The sequence below is a fragment of the Triplophysa dalaica genome, chromosome 14 (assembly GCF_015846415.1).
Source record: "Triplophysa dalaica isolate WHDGS20190420 chromosome 14, ASM1584641v1, whole genome shotgun sequence".
Classification (NCBI taxonomy): domain Eukaryota; kingdom Metazoa; phylum Chordata; class Actinopteri; order Cypriniformes; family Nemacheilidae; genus Triplophysa; species Triplophysa dalaica.
In genome coordinates this window covers 8,828,555-8,848,730 of record NC_079555.1, presented here as the reverse complement: position 1 = coordinate 8,848,730, position 20,176 = coordinate 8,828,555, and the positions used below count along the sequence as shown (strand labels likewise).

Genomic DNA, 20,176 nt, shown 5'->3' with positions numbered 1-20,176 from the left:
AAGAGAGACATTCACACACAGCACACACATACACACCTGTCACCATGGATACGCTGTATGTGAAGATGTTATCAGTGAATGCATCGGTATAGGATGCATTGATTGTGTGAAGATAAAAACTTTAATAGCTGTCAACAGTGACTGGTACCTGCCAACAGGTAGTCATGACAACACGGAAACAGTCTTCGCATAACAGGACAGTCACATAGACGTCTACTGAATGACCTCAAAGGTCAGGAAATCGCACAGGAAATCCTATTATTTACAAACCCCAAATGACTAATGGGCCTGACTAATGTAATCATGCACAAGATTTATGTTTACGCAAGTAAACCAAAGCAGATGTATATTGCGTGATGATAATGCTTGTAAAGCTGTGGTAAATTACTTCATACAGGTCATACATTTAAAAAGTACGATGGCATAATTATCGCCTAACACCAATCATAAGGTAAATGCAACATACCAATGAAAAAACAACACCAGACAACCACGTTAAATGACCAGAAACACAATGAATTCCAATTGAGAAGCCACAACGGCATCCCCCTCAAACACAGGCATATAGACAAATAAACAACCTCATAATAGAGTCATCAATAAACACACCACACGCACACTAGACACACGATAGGGTAAAGGCATTTGTGTGAGCAGCTACAATTCTGAACCCGTCACTATGGCAACAATTTACCAAGTGACCATTCACGGCAAGTGTTACCGCTACACGCAGATATGAGATAATTCCTTCTCTCCAACACACGTAATGAAGAAATCGCAGCGAGGATGGAATATTTCATAGCAGGAACACAGACAGCGACTCCACAGGCACGTCAGGAAACGCAGGAGACGCGCGTGTGCCAGCGCAACCGCACGCAGCCATTGCAGCATCAGCAGCAGAACAACACCGACTGTCAGACACTAACCCGAACATCTCATTCACACAGCGTTAAAACGTCTCGGGTGTAACATAAAGATGGGTTGTTTTTATGTTTCAAAGACAACACACACGGTCAGTTTGATTTTTAAGGAAAATACGGAGACGGCAGGTCGTTGACAAGAATGGAGGTGTTCATCCGCACACACACACAGTTACAGCTGGTGAATAAATAGATTTCGATCCCACTCGCACAAGACACTGGAATGCTACCAATAGAGGGATCCTCCGTTCCTGATGAAGGAAAGAGAGGGAGCGCAGGAGAGACAAGGAGAGAAAAAGAGAGAGACCCTTCTTGATCTAAAAGCATTAATAATTAAAATGCTACAGCGGTCACACCAAGCAAAAAAAATAACGTCTATAACCAGTGGACAGAAAATTTCCGCCTGTTTTGACAGTACACACACACACACACATACACCGCCCAGCTGAGCATCACAAACACACAGCCTTCAAAAAAGGCAATGAAGGATACACACCCCAAAAATTCTCAACCCACCCCAACAGCACCCTCATTCTGAACATCTCTCACTACATATCAGGTCATCGGAAGCCAGATAAAGCTCAAAACATAAGGATGGAGAGACTGAGAAAATTGAGGAGAGACCCTGGAGATGCTGAGAGCTACTGACACTGCTCGAGTTGCTGCGGATGAATCAACCTGAGCTCCGCCATCAGACGGCAACCTCCGGCTCTCTCTCCATCCATCCCTCCCTCTCCAGATTTCCCCATCAACAGCCCCATCCCCAGCCACATCCCCGTCTCTCTTTCTCCCCTTCTCAGCCCGCTCTCAGCCGCATCCCTTCTTGCCCACTCCTTTATTCCTGGTTCTCAGATTTGGATTCCTGTCGCCCATCTTACCTGCGACTTGCTGGGAGGCTGTTTGTTCTGGCGGTTGGGTCGGGGCCTGGAGCGCGTGTAGTGCCTCAATGTGTGGCCATCGATGGGCAGGTCCATAGGGGGCTGAGGAAGTGCAGGCTCCGAGCGCCGGAGCTCTCTGTTGCTAAGAGCGGCAGCAGCAGCAGCGGGAGCGGCAACGGCATCCGCCTCTCTCCCCGAGTAGGCGGGGCTTACTGGCTTCAGATAGCCTGCTGCTTTGATTGACGGCCCCGTCGCCAACGACAACGACAGGGCCCGCCTCCTCTCCTTCGCTCCTACCACGGAGACCTGAAGCCCTCCCCCTCCCACTCTCTCCTCCACCTCCTGCTGGGGATGCGCGGCTGCACGCGCCTGCTGTTCCCCTTCCAAATCTAACAGACCTGCAGAGGGAGAGAGAGGAAATAAGGGATAAACGAGAGAGATAGTGAGAGACGATGGGAATGAATCCTGTATATTTATACATATATGTACAATTGGAATGGAGAGAGGAGGAAATATACAAAGGCGGTCAGAGAGATAGAGGGATGGATGTGCTTATATGCGTCAGATGATAAGAGAGATGAAGGAATGAATGGTTGGAGGCAAAAAAGAATAGGAAACGGGAAGAGGAAGATAAATCCTGGAATGATGATCACTGCAGGTTCAATATCTGCACATGACGTGGTCTTGGGGTGACTCTGACGAAAAAAGGGACAGTTCCTATTTCGCCATTTTAGGGACATTGTATCTTTTGTTGACATATTATTTTGATGAACATTAACGGGATAGTTTTAACCCCCAAAAAACAAATAGTGTCATCATCCTTTCAGCCTCATGTTATCTTTTGTCAAACACAAAGGAAGATATGTTGAGGAATTGGTTTTGTGTTCGAACAATGGAAGTCAATGTTGGCCAATGTTGCTTAGTTACCAACATCCTTCAGAATATCTTCTTTTGTGTTCTGCAGAAAAAATAAAGTCATACAGGTTTAGAAAGACATAAAGGTGAATAAAGTACGGTGTTTTTGGATGAACTAGCCCTTTAAAGACACTTGCCATTCAATTATGCATTTCTGTTATTTATTGAATTTAGTATGAAAAATGACAATGGTAGTCAAAAGTGACCTAGAACTGTTTACCTACATTCTTCAAAATATTATTCAAATGTGAGATACATATTCAAAATAATATTTTGTGTGTTCAACTAAACAAAGGAATTATGGTGGTCAATGGTGGCCAAGAACTGTAACCCGTCTTCCAAATATTAAGACCAAACGTTAAATTGGTGCAAAACTGCCACATAGTATGATGGAGTGTCAAACAGTTACTTTCATTTTTTATTATTTACGATATTGCATGCGTTGTATTAACACAATATCAATAATCCAGGTTTTTAATATTACGATTATTGCCAATATGCTGTTTTATTTCCTGTTTGTACTACAAACTCTGGCCTGTTTAATGAGATTCATCCAGCACACTTAATTTACAAACTAACTATAATGATGAAGAAATGAAAAGAGATCAGCAATAGCAGGACTGGTATACACAAAAGAGCAGAGGAAGAGGAGGATGGTTGTAAGCGGGTGGGACCCCTCCCTGTGTCCGAAGGGCTCAGTGTTGTGAGAGTAACGTGGCTGTGCTCCAGTTAGCTGCTGCCTGCAGTATGACATATACAGCTGATTATATTCAGTCTCCAGACATAGTTAAACCTCGCAACCCCCCCCCCACCCCCTTACACACTGCACAGAGACACTAGCAATTAGACAGGGAGGGGAAATCCCAAGAGAGGGGATCCCGAGCTCAGACAAGAAGGCACGTTCTGAAGTACACACTAACACTGATGTATACTTCATCAAACAATCTCACACGATTGCGCAAGATGTGACATTCATTTTTTTGATGTTTAAGTCAGCACGTAACACAAAACACATTTTACTTCAGAGTGAACTGGAGAGTAGATGGGGAAAGAATGTAGGTCAGAATTTCCAAATTCATTGGAAATGAATGAATGTAAATATGACATCAATTCAGACACACTGACAAAGATTTACACTTGGTTTAATGTTTAAACATCCTGATTGTCGCTCAGATAAGAGCGTTGACAACCCTCTAACCCAGGAGTTGTGACATCATTGATGAGTGCATAATTAATCAGACCTGAACATGACCTCTGACCTCAACAGCTGTTGTGTCTGCTGGCTGGGGTTTGTTACAACCAATCGTCTTTACAATAACAAGCGGCCATGTGAACCGTGTAAGTTACATCCAATCAGATTGGATATAGGAGGGCAAAAGCAGAGATGCGGCAGTTGACAGACGGAAAAAAGCAAGAAGCTCTTCTTACTGTCAACAGGGGACTTACTTTTGATGGAAGGGGAAGGACGGATGCTGCGGGAGTGGAAACTGGTCCTGCAGATGACTGGGACGTACTGGGGACATGGAGAGAAAAAATCGTCTTAATGCACAGCTGTACATATGATAGAAATCAAATGTTCATTAACCATTAAAACAGAACAGATTTTCTGAAACATGAAAAGAAGCGATAGGCTAAATTATATTATCAGGAAAAAATACATGTCAATTTAATACACTTTTCTTTTGATGACCATACAACTGGGTTTTAAATGTGCAAAATTACACATATTCAATAATTCTGAATGTAAATTAAAATGTGTGACCAAAGTGAAAATGTTTCGAGAAAGATTTGAGAAAAAAATAAAATGGTTCTTACTAAGTGCTTTGGAAAAATAGCATGGCAACCACAAATAAATTATATTATTTTTGCAGATAAGAGATGTATTTATATTATTTATCTTGCAGAATTCTATTCAGTTTTGTATCATTATTGAGAAATTAACATTGGGATCATATGTGCTGTTGTTGCCTTTTAAATATGGCTTATTGTTGGCTGAAATATGAAATTACCTTTTATTTGTAAACTGAAAATAGTGTAAGTAATAGTTACAATGAATAATGTAAATGAAAAAAAGAAAAGAGGCGCACAAGGCTATGTGTTAAATTGATTTTTAAAATTCACTGCAACAAATGCCCTTGAGTGGCTTATTGGTTTAATATATAATTTATAAATATAATTCACGGATTGTTACGTGTAAACTGCGAGTTAATGAAAATAACCCTAAATATGTGTGATCTAAGCAGTGGGGCTTTGGCCTCACATCATCGGTAGGAAATTCATGCTCCATCACTCTGAGCTGAGGAACATTGGTCTTCATATTGGTATACTGAGAAAACTCCCTCATGTGCTTGTCCTGAAAGCAAGCAAGATATATGTTACACATCACACAGATTTCGTTTACTCAATATATAAATTCATAAGTGAAAACACTCACTAGCTTTTCCTGAGCCACTGACAGATCCTGAAAAACTACATCAATTATACTTTCCACCAGAGAGATGCTGACAGACAGTTTCAGTTCACTGTGAGAGAGATGCAGAGATAAAAACTATTACTTGGGATTTAATTAATCATAATTTCAGATTTTCTGTAACTGTCCTGTAGCTTAGTGGTTGGAGCATATGGTGATAGCAAAGGCCAGTTCATGAGTTCGATCCCAGGGATTGCACATTCTCTAAAACAACTGTGTGGTATAATGCAATGTAAGTCGCTTTGGATAAAATCGTCTGCCAAATGCATAAATGGAAATACATAGCTTTGTAAAGGTGTACTCGGTATGTTAAAGATGATTTGGTCAATATGACAATGAACTTGACCTAAACTGACATATACTGTTCATCACATTATACAAAAGCAAACTCTTTTGTCATATAAATTAAAGGAGAAGTTCACACAAAAATAAAAATTCTGTCTTCCTTTACTCACCCTGAAGTTGTTCCAAATCTATATAAATTTCTTTATTCTGATGAAAACATAGAAAGATATTTGGAAGAATGCTTTTAACCCAAATGATCTTGGCCACCATTGACTACCATAGTAGAAAAAAAATGCTTTTATTCATTTCTTTGTTCAAAAATATTTTGAAGAATGTAGGAAAGTATACAATTCTGGGAACTTTTGACTACCATTGTATTTTTGGGGGAACTGTCCCTTTAAGTATTTCCTGGTATATTTTATTACTATAATTTATTATTTGTTAAGTGGAAGTGTCTAAAAAGAGGCATGTTCAAGAGAAGAAGGAAGTAGTATTTGGTTGGTCATGTGATCTCAACATGGTTGCCTTCGGGAACACAACCATAGGTGCCACTTTTGAGGCAACTTCATTCTTTTTCTTATGTAAGTGTACATGATTTTTAACATATAGCAGAATTAGGAAGAAATAGGGAAAAACTGTCTTAAAAGCACAAGTGCACTTTGAATGTACAAACACAACAAAAACTCAAACACATGCATGTTTATAGTAACGTATGTTCCACCTGAGTTTGTTTCTGATGCTGTTCTCTGCCTCCTGCATTGTGTTCTGAATAAAGTTTGCTGCCTGGCGTATCTTCTTGCCCACACAATCTGCCAGGTGCTCACTGACACTTGTCCTCTGCACGACTCTGGGGCAGGTCGACTGCGCAGACTGCAGCACTCCCGTTGCCAATTCCTGCACACCACAAGAAAATGTGATTCTTAATGCCAATGAACTTCAATTACACGGATAGTTTATTTAAAAATAAAAGTTATTTCATAATTTAATCAACCTAAGTATGACTTTCTTTGCAGAACACAAAATAAGATATTGTGATATACGGACAGCGTATGGACACAAAACCTCTGCGACATTTCTCAAAATGTGTTTCACAGAATCAAGATTCATAAACTGCATGAGGGTGAACAAATGATGACAGAATTTTTATTTATGGGGGTTGAACGTGTTTCAACTTTACCTGGATTTCCTCAGTGATCTCACCCCTGAGGGCTTTAGTGGTGTCAACGAGAATATGTTTCAGCATGTCACCACTAGAGGGCTCCCTTCCTAGTTCATATAGCCCTGCAAAAGACTGAGAGAAAAGTAGGCCCACAATGTCAAAATCCCCTGAACACCCACGCTCATTGAGAATCTAGTGATCATGTTGATCAAGAAGATGTGTGAGCTCGTACATTAACGGCTTCTTTTGCATGCTGAAGCGTTTCCTCTGCAAACAGTATGTCCGACTGCACCTCTTGTATATTGTAGCAGGTTAGAGGATGTACACTGTCCTGTAGTTTTTTACAGAGATCCTGTACCAACTAAACACATAGAGAAAGACACATTTTTATAATGATCTGAAATTATATATTTGATATGGATACACCGAGGCACATTCAACTCTGGGCGCCCGGTCGAATGCCGGCGCAGATCGTGGGAAAAACGCATAGCACCAGCGCTGTGCGTGAAAAAAACTGATGGCTTTTTTAAAAGCGCTGCGTTTCCGTTGAAAACAATTGAAAAAACACGTCGGCCGGTGGACACAGACCATTAGCATACAGCCTAGAATTGAATCTTTCATATTGTTCTATACACAGTAATAACACAGCGGTATTTTGCCAGTTATTCCAAAGTCAAACCTGTTCAGAACGTGTGGTCTTGAGTTCGTGTTGCAGATGACACATTTCCTCACCCGTGTCAGAACGTCTCCGATTGTTCCTGCTTAAACAAGTCTGAATCTAAACACACAAAGACAAAGTCTGTTTCAAATCATCTCCTCTTGTTTATGTTATCTATAGACAATTTTACAAGAGGGCGTCCATAAACATTTCCTGTTTTAGTTTTTAATACCACACAAATGCCAGAACAAAATACAACCTACAGAGCGTTTAAAAATAAAAAAATGGAAGCTGAAAGTGCTTCTGGACCAGTGCTATTTACGTTTTGCACTAACCTTCTGCAGAGCCTCTTCTGTTTTCTCAGGGTTGTTTCGATAGGCTTGTAAAACGTCACTCGTTGGGATCGACATGTTCTGTAGTGTTGTGTTCCTGTTGCAACATACGAACAGACATAAACAGGCCACACACATTTCTTTGTTCCTAGAAAGTATGAGATTCTCAAAAGGCGGTCATACTTTTCTATGGCGTTGGCCACATCCGTAAACCCTGCTGCAGTCACATTGTTTCTGTCCCAAACCAGTGTTCTGTGTCAGACAGTAAAGCAAAATGTCAACAAACCTTTAGGAATAAACAACACTGTTGATTTTAGGAATTTGTGATACACATCACTTTCTGGAATATCGGAAGGCAATGTGACCCTGCTTGTGGAAGCCGGACTAAAGTCATTTTTTTGTGTGATTCACTGTTTTCTACATAAAATCATTCTGCATTATGTAAAGAACATTCTGCGAAAAAGCTTCGATATATTAACGCCGTGTCAAAAACTGAAATCATGAAACTGAAATCAAACTTTGATGCTTCTAATCTCAAAATAAAAATGATTAGACTTTAGTCTGGATTTTAAAGACAGGGTCACAAATATCCAAACAGCGGTCATCATGTTTATAACAATTACTTTAGATTGGTGTTGATCATAAGGGCCTTTGACAGCATCTTTGCGCCCATGTCACCTATACTGTTTCCACTGATGTCAATCTTGGACAGGTTGACGTTGCTCCCCAGGCTGTTTATGAGGATGGTGGTGCCAGTTTTTAACTTGGAGTCACATACAGAAAGAGACTCCAATGGCTAGAGAGTGAAAGAGAGAATTGCTGTTACATGTGCACCGACCACACCGGATATGAGACAATAAAATATCACAACATTTTACACAAAATTATGTGTTCAGTTTGCACTGATTTCTGGTATAGAGTTAATTTAATTTCATGTAGTTGTGTTGGTTAATTAAGATTTCTATCAAACACTGTTTGTACTGAATATCAGGGTTGCAGGAGGCCGACGCATCGGCGAGCATAAATACTCACTGTCATGTGGATGAAGTTACATAAAGTTGAGAGTGGATTTTAATGTGTGCTGTCTGTGAGCTGCATGTGTAATTACTGAGCCCGGGTGTGTCTTGATGGAGAGGGATTCTGGGTAATTAAAACTCCAGACTTGCTGGAGGGACTGAAAGGGAGAGCGTCTCTGTGGACTTCCTCTCTTTATTGTTTGGTTCTAGTATTACAGACACACACTCAGACAAACACATTAAACTCACAACCTATAGGTGTTATACTGTAGGACATAAACAGCAGCTCTTCGCGTCATAGTTTTAAATGAGATCTGTGCTCTGTAGGTTGATATTGAGATCATTGGGGAACCGGGGAAGATGCTGTTTTGCAATAATACGGAGGCTATTTGGGAGATCTAATGGAAAAATGGGAAATGTGTGTGTGTGGGGGGCGTGTGTAGTGTGTCTGTTTATTACAAATGATCTACTCACACAATCCTCCTCCTGAATTAGCTGTACGAGGCGGTGTAATACATCGGTAAGAGCTCTGAGAAAAGAAGAACAAGCCACAGGAATATAAATGAAAGCAGGAGAAGAAAGAGAGGAAGAGGTGGAGAGAGTAATCCAGAGAGATCGACTGAAAGGTGGATGATTTGAATAAAAAATGAAATACAATTATTTAAAAAAAAAGTGTGTAATTTATGTGCCACTAGTCGAAAGGCAAAATATTTTCAAGTGGAAATGTACAAAAAATTTTTTTAAACAGGTTTATTTATTTCAAAGTCTGGAAGTTAATTAAACCTTAGTGAACGTTGCATTCCACCCCATTCATTGTAATGGCAGTGGCGAATCTCGATAATATCTATTAACTTTGTTTAAGATGAGATTTGCATATTAAATTAGGGAATTAAATGGTATTTTTTATACAAAAACCACACACATCAGCTTTAAAATCTAAACATTGAACAGAATTAATATTTCACCTTGACTTCAGGGCAAAGTTGCGTCCGATTGACAGATGTCGAATAGATTGACTGCGACCAAGGGAGAGAATTAAAGTAACCATATTGCTCTCAAAACCTGCAGGGACAGAGAGAAAATTAAAATCTCCTTATTCAAATGTCTCTCTTATTTATTTCATACTGGCGATAGTTTTTCTATTATGTGTGTGTTTGGGCATGTGTTCAGACAGGTGTGATAGCCATGCAGCGGTCCAGTGGGTTATATTCTGAATGTTGGGCTGAATTTTTTCTCCTCATGTTGCAAATATAACAATGCATGTGTTTTTGTTTCCTCCTTTGCTATAAAACAACATCGCCTAATTCCATCTAGTCCCAGGGGCCAATATTTTTAAGGAGATTTTATCTTTAAAAGCAAACGGAAAGTTGCTCATTTAAATATCCTTATATAAAATCTATTAATATTCTGTAAAACTAGTTACAAACAGACTACGCCAGTTTCACTTGAGTTTTTGCTGTTTCTTTATGAAGTTTAACATGCTGCATACGAAAATCTTTTTTTTTTTCATCAACGGTACTCACAAAAATCTATAAAAATGAATATCACCACATTATTAAGCACCACAGAATTGTCCAAGAACTATAAAAAGGTCAGTCGAAACAACAATTTGTTACACTGTGTGATCTGACCCTGTTACTGTTACAGAGTGAGAGAGAGAGAGAGAGAGAGAGTGAGTGGAGTGAGAGAGAGAGAGAGAGAGAGGTAAAGAGAGGTAAAGAGAGGTAAAGAGAGGTCAGCTCTCTGTGAAAATGACAGCAATATAACAGATCTGACAGGTAGAAAGAGAAAAATATAAAGAGACACTGATAGAGGATGGCAGCGACAGAACCGAGCAAAATAAGTGACTGCACCATTGTCAGACATATCCAGACTGCAAATGGACTTGGCCTCGAAGATGTGTTCCTGAATCATCTGAGCTCCAGCCGACCTCAGCTACACAAAGTCACACACACAAAAAACAAACATTTACACATGGCCCTATCTGGATGTGTGTGTGTGGTCGTGTTAGTCTGTCATTGTGTGTGTAAAATGTCTCCACTACATAACTTACGTAAAGGAACTAAAAGTCTTGTTTAAGATATGAAAATGTCAAATTTTGAGTAATTGTCCTATGTAGTTAAAATGTATAATTAAAATGTAACAAAAATCCAATCGTTCAATAAAAAAGAAGATGTCAATATAAAACGTAACGTTTGATTGTGTGTGTACCTCACAGGAGCTGATGTCAAGTTCCAGCTCAGATAGATGAGTGTTAGTGGCCAGACCCTGTAGTAACAATCTTCAGAAACACACAAAACTAATTAAACCAATAAACCAAGATATGCTTAAGATCTTTTAAGGTCTGCATTTGAGCTTATAGCAAATACATGTATCTTTACATGCTAATAAGCATAAAGGCCGCACCTGAGAGCATCTGGGGGTAGTTTAGTGCCAGACAGTCCCACGTATTTCAACATATTGCTCTTGCTAAAGAAATCCTTTACACTGCGTGTGACCTCTCGTACTTTCCTAAAACAGCCATACATATCAGTACGTACATGCTTTTGTTTGTAGACGCTTATAATTTGTGATAAGTTTGGAGAACTCACCTATGAGAAAACGTGTTTCTGGAGAGGTTGAGGTAGCTTAGAGTAGTGCAGCAGCCAATGGAAAGAGATACAAAGAGCTAGATAACAACAGACAATAATATAAACAAATCAATTCATTTCACACGGACAAAATGTGAATGCATATAATGTTTTTGTCAGCATTTAACATACGACTCACTGATTCATTTTATACTAAAAATAGAGCAATCCCTCAAAAAGATGCAATGCAGTTCTGTAGAAGCCTAAAAGAGGAATCCTGCAAAGTGACTCACCGTGTCAAGTGGACACTCCGTGCAGCTGAGATTCAGATGTGAAACAGCATTAGGAGCAGACAGGAATTTAAAGAGATTCTATAAGATAGACAAGCAAACAATTCAGGCTGCGTATCAGTTATTTAAGGCTTAAAGGAATTGCAGGTGCATTGAATTCATCTCTACATTCACCATTTATTCTCAAGGACACTGGTTTATTCAACACCATCTGGACTCTAACATCCACCGGTTCAAATGTATAATGAGAACAAACGCAAATAGTTAATGGACTGAAACATAGTTTGAATGTGACCGGCCCTACTCACCACAGCCTCCTCTGTTGCCAAGCAACCAGTGTTTCCACTCAGGTCCAGGTGGGTCAGAGTTTTGAAAAGAGTTGAGCTCTGCCGGAGAACCTGAACCAGACAGCCCAGACCTACAGCGAAAGGAGGAACAATAAAATTCCCAAGATATTTATTTCGACTGAGCTAAAATGTTGTCTCCTCTTAGTAGTAATGTAACTTATTAGCAACGCCCTGCCAAACATTTACAAAACCTTTGCCTTGTGATAGTGATACTAGCACATTCTTTCAAGGATATGTACACATTTATTTACTTCTTATAGCCATGAATCACAGCAGTCTGTCGTAGCCTGATAACTGTCAGCCGTTCCGTATACGGGACACCTAAGTTTGCGTCAATATTGTGCATGTAATTTCTAATTGAATCATGACAAACTGTACTGTATATCATTGGAAGGGTCTAATTCAGAATACAGATTTCTTTTGAGTTTTTTGAATAATCTATTTTTATAAAGAGTGTTGCTAGATTTTTTGTTATCCTTTTGCGACCCTTATTTTTTAAATGTATTTTTTAATCAAAGAAAACCATAAACTTTTTCAATTTATTTTTTACAAAAACCTAACAACATACCTTTAATTTTTTCTGTGTGTGATATTTTTTTTAGCAATAATCAGCTACTTTAATTTTTTCAAACGAGACCAACCATAAGTTTGTATTCCAAAGAAATCATGAATTACCGCCATTTTTGTTCCAACATGCGTTTTGATGTGAAGGCTCAAAACGGCTCCGACAGTTTTAATAAAGCTTTATGCTTTAAAAAGTGGATAAGATGTGAATACCGTACCTCTCGGAGCAAGGGAGACCTTTGAAAGGTACAGCTGACTGAGGCCACGGGGCATTTTGCCCAAGCTTTGACTGAGAGCCATCACACCTGACCACATGGACACAAAGATACAGTTTCTGTATAAGATGTTTAAATGTGTACAAAGACCTGACATCCCAGAGGAGAAAGTATATATGGCACCTTTGTCCTCTATCGCATTGACAGACAGGTTGATGATATGGATGGCCGAGGCAGAATTTTCCAGAAGAGCGTTGGACAGCTTAACAGCAAAATCCCTGCAGCAGGATTGAAATGAAATACCACAAGAAAAAGTGTAACAACATGTCAATTATTTATGGAATGTATTAAATCTTGGATTGTCTCATTCTCGAGTAAACTCACATTCTAAGACCACTGGCTTCCAGACTAACTTCTTCCAGAGCGCTGGACCTGGTGACCATGTAGAGGACCTGATCCTGAACATCAGGTGTCTGGGGAACAAAGAGAAGAAAAATCACATTTGAGAGGGGAAGAAAATCTGCCAGGTATACTATAGCTACTGTTGTCTTGTTTTTATTTTCTTGTTTTACTGTTTTATCCCCACATTCAAATTCAAAAGTCAGTTTACACAAGCAAAAATATCAGCAAATGAGGAAAGGAAAATTAAAGCTGAATGAAATTTATTGGATTAAGTTCAAATTTAAATGTCTAGTATATGAAATTCAGTGGGATCTAGTGGCTGACCCACGACTAAGATGTTGCACATTTTCACGTCTTTGCCGAAGGAGATAATGTATTTATGACATGCTCTGTAGTAGTTTTTCCGTTTAGAGCTACTGTAGAAACCATAAAGCAAATTTCATTCAAGGGGACCCCTGGTGTATGTAGATAGAAATGGCTCATTCTAATTTAATAAAAACTTAAAGCTTCATTATTTAAGGTCTTTTTACAGCTCTGAACACATAGTTATGTATATTATACTGCATTTCTGTCAATAGATCCTCCAAAAAAATAACACGTTGGACCTTTAAGTTTAGAAATTAGTCAGTGCAGGATCTTCAGTTTAAATTTGTTTCCGTCAGTTTGTACTGTATGTGTATTTCCTGTTTACAGTGAGTTCTCCTGGTTATCACTATGTTCCTCTTTTTTTACTGGTTAACACACAGGAGCCTCCTTTATTATCAGTTCCATGATGGTGCTTGTTTTGACTCTCTTTTACTACATCCACTAGATCTGTTCTTTCACAAGGATCAGTGTATAATCCTGAAGTGTTATACTGGCTGCATGATATCAAATTAAAAAATGACATTTAATATCCATCTATAGTTTGAGAGAGGCACACTGATGGTCAGGCAAAGCAAAACTTCCAGCTCTCCAGTTTGTCTTTGACTGGAGAAAGTGGCTTCATTTACAATTCATCGTTCTACCTTTCTCTAATTCGTCTCTATGTTTAATGAGAAATATCACACTGAGAAGATTTAAGAAGCCCTTGAGTGTGTCTTGTGTTGTTGTCATGCCTCATGCTCAGAACAACAGAAGCCATTTATTATCCGGCAACTGGCACATATCTGACCTTTCCATAGCCATGACAGTCTAAAATCTCATGCATAAACAGCTCACTGTAATGAGACAAGGCTGTAGAAACATGGATTCAAATTCTGTTGATGTATCTTAATTTCCCAAAATAAAATTTCCCTCTCACTAAATATTTTCCATAATAGTATTTACCAGTTTGAAGTCCTTGCTGCATATCTTGGTGAACCACTGGTTGAAAGACAAGGCGCCTAAAGCTAAAGCCAAGTCTCTGTGGAAAAAGTGAATAAATTATATTATATTACATTTATTTACTACAAATCATAAGATAAAATGTAACTCCTGTGAAAAGGTGTTTGGCCTACCTGTTGTCTAAATGACTGAAGTCTAGGATGTTAAATACCCGACAGTTTTGAACATGGTAAATATTGTCAACATCCTAAAATCAAGAAAAGCAATATTCATAAAAAAAAAAATCATTAACAAACTAATGAACTAATGGTTAGTGGTGAATATTACAGACCCACTGAACTTCCTCACAACATGCGAATTCATTGAAGTCACACAATGCTGCGTACGTGTCTGAGAAACCTCCTGTGGAGGACCATAGAGGAAGGAAAAAATGCTAATCTAATCTAATCTTATAATAATATCGACATGAAATTGTTTGCAGTGATGACATAATGATCTGACCACATGGTCCAACCGCTCCATTTATGTGTTGTTCTACTCTGGAAGCAAGACTACTCAGACGCTCTTGTAGGTCGGGGGGGATTTTCTTTAATAGCTTCCTAAAAGAAAAGAAAGATGTTGTGAATGACGATGGACAGTAAGGGGTTTCGAACGTTGCTCATTTATTAAGGAGATTGTTCAACCAAAAATGGTAATCATTAACTTTTCCTCAGATTGTTCCAAAGCTGTATACATTTCTATGTTCTGCCAAACACAAATAAAGATATTTGGAAGAATGTCAGTAACCAAACAAATCTCACCCCCCACTTTCTCCCATAGTATTTTTTTCCCTACTACGGCAGTAATGGGGGATGAGATGAGTTTGGTTACTGATATTCTTCCAAATATATTTACTTGTGTTCAGCAGAATACATTTATACAGGTTTGGAACAACCTGAGAGTGAGTAAATGATGACAGAATTTTCATTTTTGGGTGAACTATCCCTTTAATAAAAGGTTTAGCCTAAATCTTTAAAATTTTGCCTTAAACATGTTTGACACATAAGTAGTCAATTACACCTAATCAGATCAGGTACAGCAAACTAGAAAAACAAAATACTCAACATTGCATTTTGAGAAAATATAAATATACAACTATGATGCATGAAGTAAAAACTACTTTTAAAATGTATGACTAAATATGTGATTAATTTACTGTTAATTCCTAATTACAAACAATAGACATCAGAACTCAAAATATATTTTGAATGTAGGTCAAATAATATTTTTAAAACATATTTTATATTATTTTGGATAAGCCGGATCTTCCTCCATAAGGGGTGAGTGTATTAAGTTATAACCAATATTACATTTGAGTGTTAAAACGATCCCTACTCTCGTATGCATGTTGACGCCACACATTATTAGATAGTGACTTCTATAAAGGTCAGATGTGTTCCGTTTGTGGGCAGCTAAATCTGTTAAGATTTCCCAGCAGAAATGAGTCAAAGTTGTAAAGATCTTATGTTGTAAGCAACCAAAACATTTATGAAAAATGTATTAAAAGAAACCATCACCCACTTTTTCTTTATGACAGACTAGTTAAATGAAGTAAATTCTAAATCAAATGTGTTGAAGGTAATGCCTTCTGTCTGATCGGCTGTGATGATCACTCACTGACCCTGGAGATGAATCAGGGAAGATCTTCTTAAGTGAAGCAGTGACTTGAGTGACCACGGCTTCCAGTTCTCGCACAGACATCAGGTTGAGAGAGTAGATCTGCCTGTCTGTCTCAATAACCACCTGACACACACATTAAAGGGAAAAGAGGAATGAAGACAATCTGCACGGTTGTCTCATCTGAGTATCTTTGTTAAGTGATACACTGCTGTACATCTTCATTTGCTATTAAAAGCATTTGAGACTAATAACCGATTAAATATCACTTGTACAGATCAGGTGATCTCAACCGTAAACCTTATGTTACATAAATGTAACATTATACAGAAGAAAAGTGAAATGAAAAATCTCTTACCTGTTCAATACTCTCAATGATAATTGCATAGATCTCTAGATAACTGAAGGAGCTCTCAACCTGTGCAAAGACACTGACCGTCATAAACAGCACAAACACTTTGACATGCATATGCCGTAAATAAAACTGGAAACCCAATGACTCACAAGCTAGCAAAAAAGAGAAGGAGGGTGTAGGAGAGGCTGAAACTCATACACAGAAGCTGAACTTTGAAACAAGTGTTTTCCCCAGAAACTAGTACTACACACATTCAATGTTTAAACGCGTGCACGGTACAAATAGCCAAACAATGCTTTTGCAATGTACAATCGCATATTATCATTGAAGCATGTACATGAGCTCTCAGTTGGAGTTGTCTTTTCATTCATTAGGATTTCACAGATCAGATGTTTTTTCATGTAGGCGTTTAAAACATATTCAAAAGTGTTTATACTAAGAAATATTTCACCCCACAGCACTGTGAGTTAATACTGGACGTGACCTACTGACTTTCCTGTTCGTAATCTACTGTTTGTTTTGTCGGCAGCATATTTTCACGACATGGGTTAAATGCACTGCTTCAAGGTTAGTTGCAGGTTTTTGGCTCTCAGACTATTTGGGTGGAAGAATGTACTAACATTCTTCATATATGTTTAACATTGTAATTTCCAGGTTGTTGATATTATAACAGTAGATTATCCTTTGGACACTTTCTATGGAAAAATCTGATAAACATTTATTCAGCCTGCACTCAATACCTGTAAGATTCTTTCTTATGAGCAGCACAAAAGAAGATACTTTGATAAATGTCTCCGTTGTTTTGTACCAATACACTATAAGTCAAGCTTTTAGGTTACAGATGTTCATCAAAATGTATTGTTTTGTGTTCTACAGAAGAAAGAAAGTAATACAGGTTTGGAATGACATGAGGATGAACAAATGATGAAAGAATTTTCATTTTTGGATGAATTATCCTTTCAAGCTACAATTAAATCAATGCAAGAAACATATTCAAAAAAATTGATCAGGAATATTATTAATTAGTTTTCCTTTCATTTTTCGAGCAATTAAGTTAATTTAATTAATCCATCAACTGGTGTGTTTAATAAATTGTATTCATAAATATCAATGAATTGTTTTTTATTTAATTGTTAACATTCATACCGAGAACTTCACTTTCATTTTTGTCTTAAAATTGCTTTTAAACAACATTAAACTTGAGTCGATTAATGTATAGCCTACTCAAAGATCCCACAGGTGACGTACAGGTGTCATACAGGTGTACGTCATCACACCTGCTATGGCTGCATTTATAAAATATTCGAACAGGTCTAGCGACGGGAAAGTTAGCAAAGTTAATTTGGACTTTGTTTAAAGCTTTATCAACTGTTAATAAAATGTTATGTTTGAAAGTGTCCGTTATACTTTCGTTTCCCATTTTCTCAAATTCTGGTATGTAATGCAACGTCATTCAAGTTTTTATATTTACGCTTAAAATGTCAGACACTTGTATATGACCCTCTGAATCTACATCTCTGCTGTAAGATCGATCACGTCATCAGACAGGTGTGAACAAAAACATTCGAAAAATGTGTGTGTGGCAAACAGTAGCATCGATCACCTATTAATACATAAAAGAAGTCCTCTTGTTAGAATGAGTGACAGCCATCCCCCTTGTATTAAACATATGTGCTGTAATACAGAATCAAATAATAATGTTTCCCACCTTAACTGGATGCTTGCTGTAGAATAAATGAGCCCGCCATTGAGACATCGCCTGTCATAAACAAAAACAGGAAAAGATTTTGTAAATATGAAATGTATATGTGGGTCAAGCGCCATCTGCTGGAAGATGTACAAATGACAATGTGCCGACTTAATTTCAGCTTCATTATCAAATCTGCTTGCGCAGGGCTTTCAGTTTATAGCTGAGCAAATTGATTTGAAAATTGTGATCTATGCTGTGCCATAAATAAACGAATAGATAAATAAAAATACAGCAACACACAAAAGCATTGAAACAATGACGTATTTGCGTGTGAGACCAGGGGCAGGTTGCACAAACTGCTTAGACTAGTCCTACAAGTCTTACAAGTCATCTAACATAACTTCTTTAAACGGGGAAATCAGTCTAGATTAAATCAGAATAGTCTTCACAAATTGCTAGTCATTGTGACTAGTTGTTAAATCTATATTTAGTAGATGTTTATGCAACTGGCCCCAAGAGTTTTTGTATTAAAGTAGTTCAAATTTATCAGGCCCTGATCATTCAGGTAATTCCAACATGATGTTAAAATGTTTAAATTAGTTTCAATTGAGGCAAGAATATTTGACTATAATTTGTAAAACGACTAGAGATTATAATACAGAGATTCATTTGTAATCCCACATTTTAAATGTGGTCCTTTTTTTAATGCTGTTATGCATTACAACTCACAAAAAATTCTGCACTGTGAAATACGTATTACAAAATGTGTATGAGGGTTGAGATTGGCGTACCAACACTCGGCTCTCTGTTCTTCCTTTGCACTGGTTGAGATGCACCAAACCCATGAATTTAACCCTTAGTGGCTTCAGGTACTTGGTTATGCTCTCTGTAAAACAAATATTTAATCAGCATATAACATATGTATAAAGAAAATCGCAAACAAAGAAAGGTTTGATCCTGAGTTTTGAACTGTTTACTGTAAGATGCAAAAAAAAGTTATCTGAGCATCTCAGGATAAAACAAATTAGGTTATTTATCTGTATTTCAGTAGTATGTTGTAAAATTCTCCATACCTTTAAGACAAAAGGGAACTTCTGTTTGTGCTGCCATTATGTCTGCTGGTGGCAACAGGCTAGGAAATCGCCAGCAAATCTCACAACCGTAAGTGACACACTCGTACATACATCCTGCTGCTTTATGATTCATGCACATGGGGAAAACCACAGTTTGAGAGTACAGGTCTGAGACAGGATGTGACACCTGAACAACATGAACAGCATCCTATGACAGGCGGTTTCACACAAATAAAAGGTTTCACAGAGTAACTCCAACACAAAGGCAAAAATTACAGTGTTAGCAAATTATTTTATTATGTTGCTTTTAACCAGAAATAGGCATATACACTGCAAAAGTCACCATGTTACAGCTTAAAAACATATAAAATAAAAATTTGAAATCCCATTATAAGTGCTCACGTAACAAGAGTGTTTGTCTAAATGGTTCCATAAAGAACCTTTATCTATCTGTTCCATAAAGAACCTTAACCTATCTGTTTCTTTGTGGTGAAAAATGGTTCTTCAGATTATAAAATGTAAAAAAAGAGATGGTTCTTTAAATATCCTTTGACTGAATGGTTCTTTGTGGAACCAAAAACGGTTCTTCTATGGAATTGCTGTGAAGAACCCTTTGAGCACCTTTATTTTTAAGAGTGTAGTCTTTATCTTCTTTTGATGGAAAATTGTTTACTTGAAACTGGAAACCCTAAACATTAAGGTTTAAACAAATCAACTGTTTTTATCAGCAACTTCAACTACAATACACAGCAGAAGAACATTAACTTAAATTAACTCAATATTTATATTGATACAACACATTTAAGATAACTGGCAAGTTCTTTTTACCATATCTTTTCCATTTTAATAGCGGCTTGGCTTTAATTCAAAATAAACTGATTTACCTGACCGGCCTATTAAAATGGCATCAGTAGTTGTTTTTCAAATCACAGTGTATATTTACCATTGTGCAATGTAAGCATCAAGGAAAGAATCCCCCCCTTCAAAATAACCAAATTTGTTGCTTTGCAGCTTGAAATGAGGATGGACATGGTTTACTCAGTGCAACTTATACCATCCAAGAGAAAGACCAACAT

The 20,176-nt window shown here is 37.9% G+C and overlaps 1 protein-coding gene across 1 annotated transcript in view; it reads right to left on the bottom strand.

Moving 5' to 3' along the window:
• Positions 1 to 19,275, bottom strand: part of carmil2 (capping protein regulator and myosin 1 linker 2) — a 30,290-nt gene extending 11,015 nt beyond the window's left edge. Inside the window, exons 1-31 of the mRNA XM_056766455.1 lie at positions 19,101 to 19,275; positions 18,819 to 18,913; positions 18,046 to 18,096; positions 16,341 to 16,400; positions 15,987 to 16,108; positions 14,828 to 14,925; positions 14,658 to 14,728; positions 14,500 to 14,573; positions 14,330 to 14,405; positions 13,004 to 13,092; positions 12,803 to 12,897; positions 12,623 to 12,709; positions 11,802 to 11,911; positions 11,497 to 11,574; positions 11,225 to 11,301; positions 11,040 to 11,144; positions 10,845 to 10,914; positions 10,487 to 10,568; positions 9,599 to 9,695; positions 9,108 to 9,162; positions 8,241 to 8,413; positions 7,801 to 7,869; positions 7,621 to 7,714; positions 7,307 to 7,405; positions 6,860 to 6,988; positions 6,646 to 6,759; positions 6,190 to 6,362; positions 5,148 to 5,235; positions 4,974 to 5,066; positions 4,160 to 4,226; positions 1,799 to 2,196 (exon numbers count right to left, since the gene is read on the bottom strand). Coding sequence (XP_056622433.1) covers positions 1,799 to 2,196; positions 4,160 to 4,226; positions 4,974 to 5,066; positions 5,148 to 5,235; positions 6,190 to 6,362; positions 6,646 to 6,759; positions 6,860 to 6,988; positions 7,307 to 7,405; positions 7,621 to 7,714; positions 7,801 to 7,869; positions 8,241 to 8,413; positions 9,108 to 9,162; positions 9,599 to 9,695; positions 10,487 to 10,568; positions 10,845 to 10,914; positions 11,040 to 11,144; positions 11,225 to 11,301; positions 11,497 to 11,574; positions 11,802 to 11,911; positions 12,623 to 12,709; positions 12,803 to 12,897; positions 13,004 to 13,092; positions 14,330 to 14,405; positions 14,500 to 14,573; positions 14,658 to 14,728; positions 14,828 to 14,925; positions 15,987 to 16,108; positions 16,341 to 16,400; positions 18,046 to 18,096; positions 18,819 to 18,913; positions 19,101 to 19,239 — 3,228 coding nt within the window. The 5' untranslated portion in view covers positions 19,240 to 19,275. The remainder of the gene's footprint in view (positions 1 to 1,798; positions 2,197 to 4,159; positions 4,227 to 4,973; positions 5,067 to 5,147; positions 5,236 to 6,189; positions 6,363 to 6,645; positions 6,760 to 6,859; positions 6,989 to 7,306; positions 7,406 to 7,620; positions 7,715 to 7,800; positions 7,870 to 8,240; positions 8,414 to 9,107; positions 9,163 to 9,598; positions 9,696 to 10,486; positions 10,569 to 10,844; positions 10,915 to 11,039; positions 11,145 to 11,224; positions 11,302 to 11,496; positions 11,575 to 11,801; positions 11,912 to 12,622; positions 12,710 to 12,802; positions 12,898 to 13,003; positions 13,093 to 14,329; positions 14,406 to 14,499; positions 14,574 to 14,657; positions 14,729 to 14,827; positions 14,926 to 15,986; positions 16,109 to 16,340; positions 16,401 to 18,045; positions 18,097 to 18,818; positions 18,914 to 19,100) is intronic.
• Between the last annotated feature and the right edge of the window lie 901 nt (positions 19,276 to 20,176).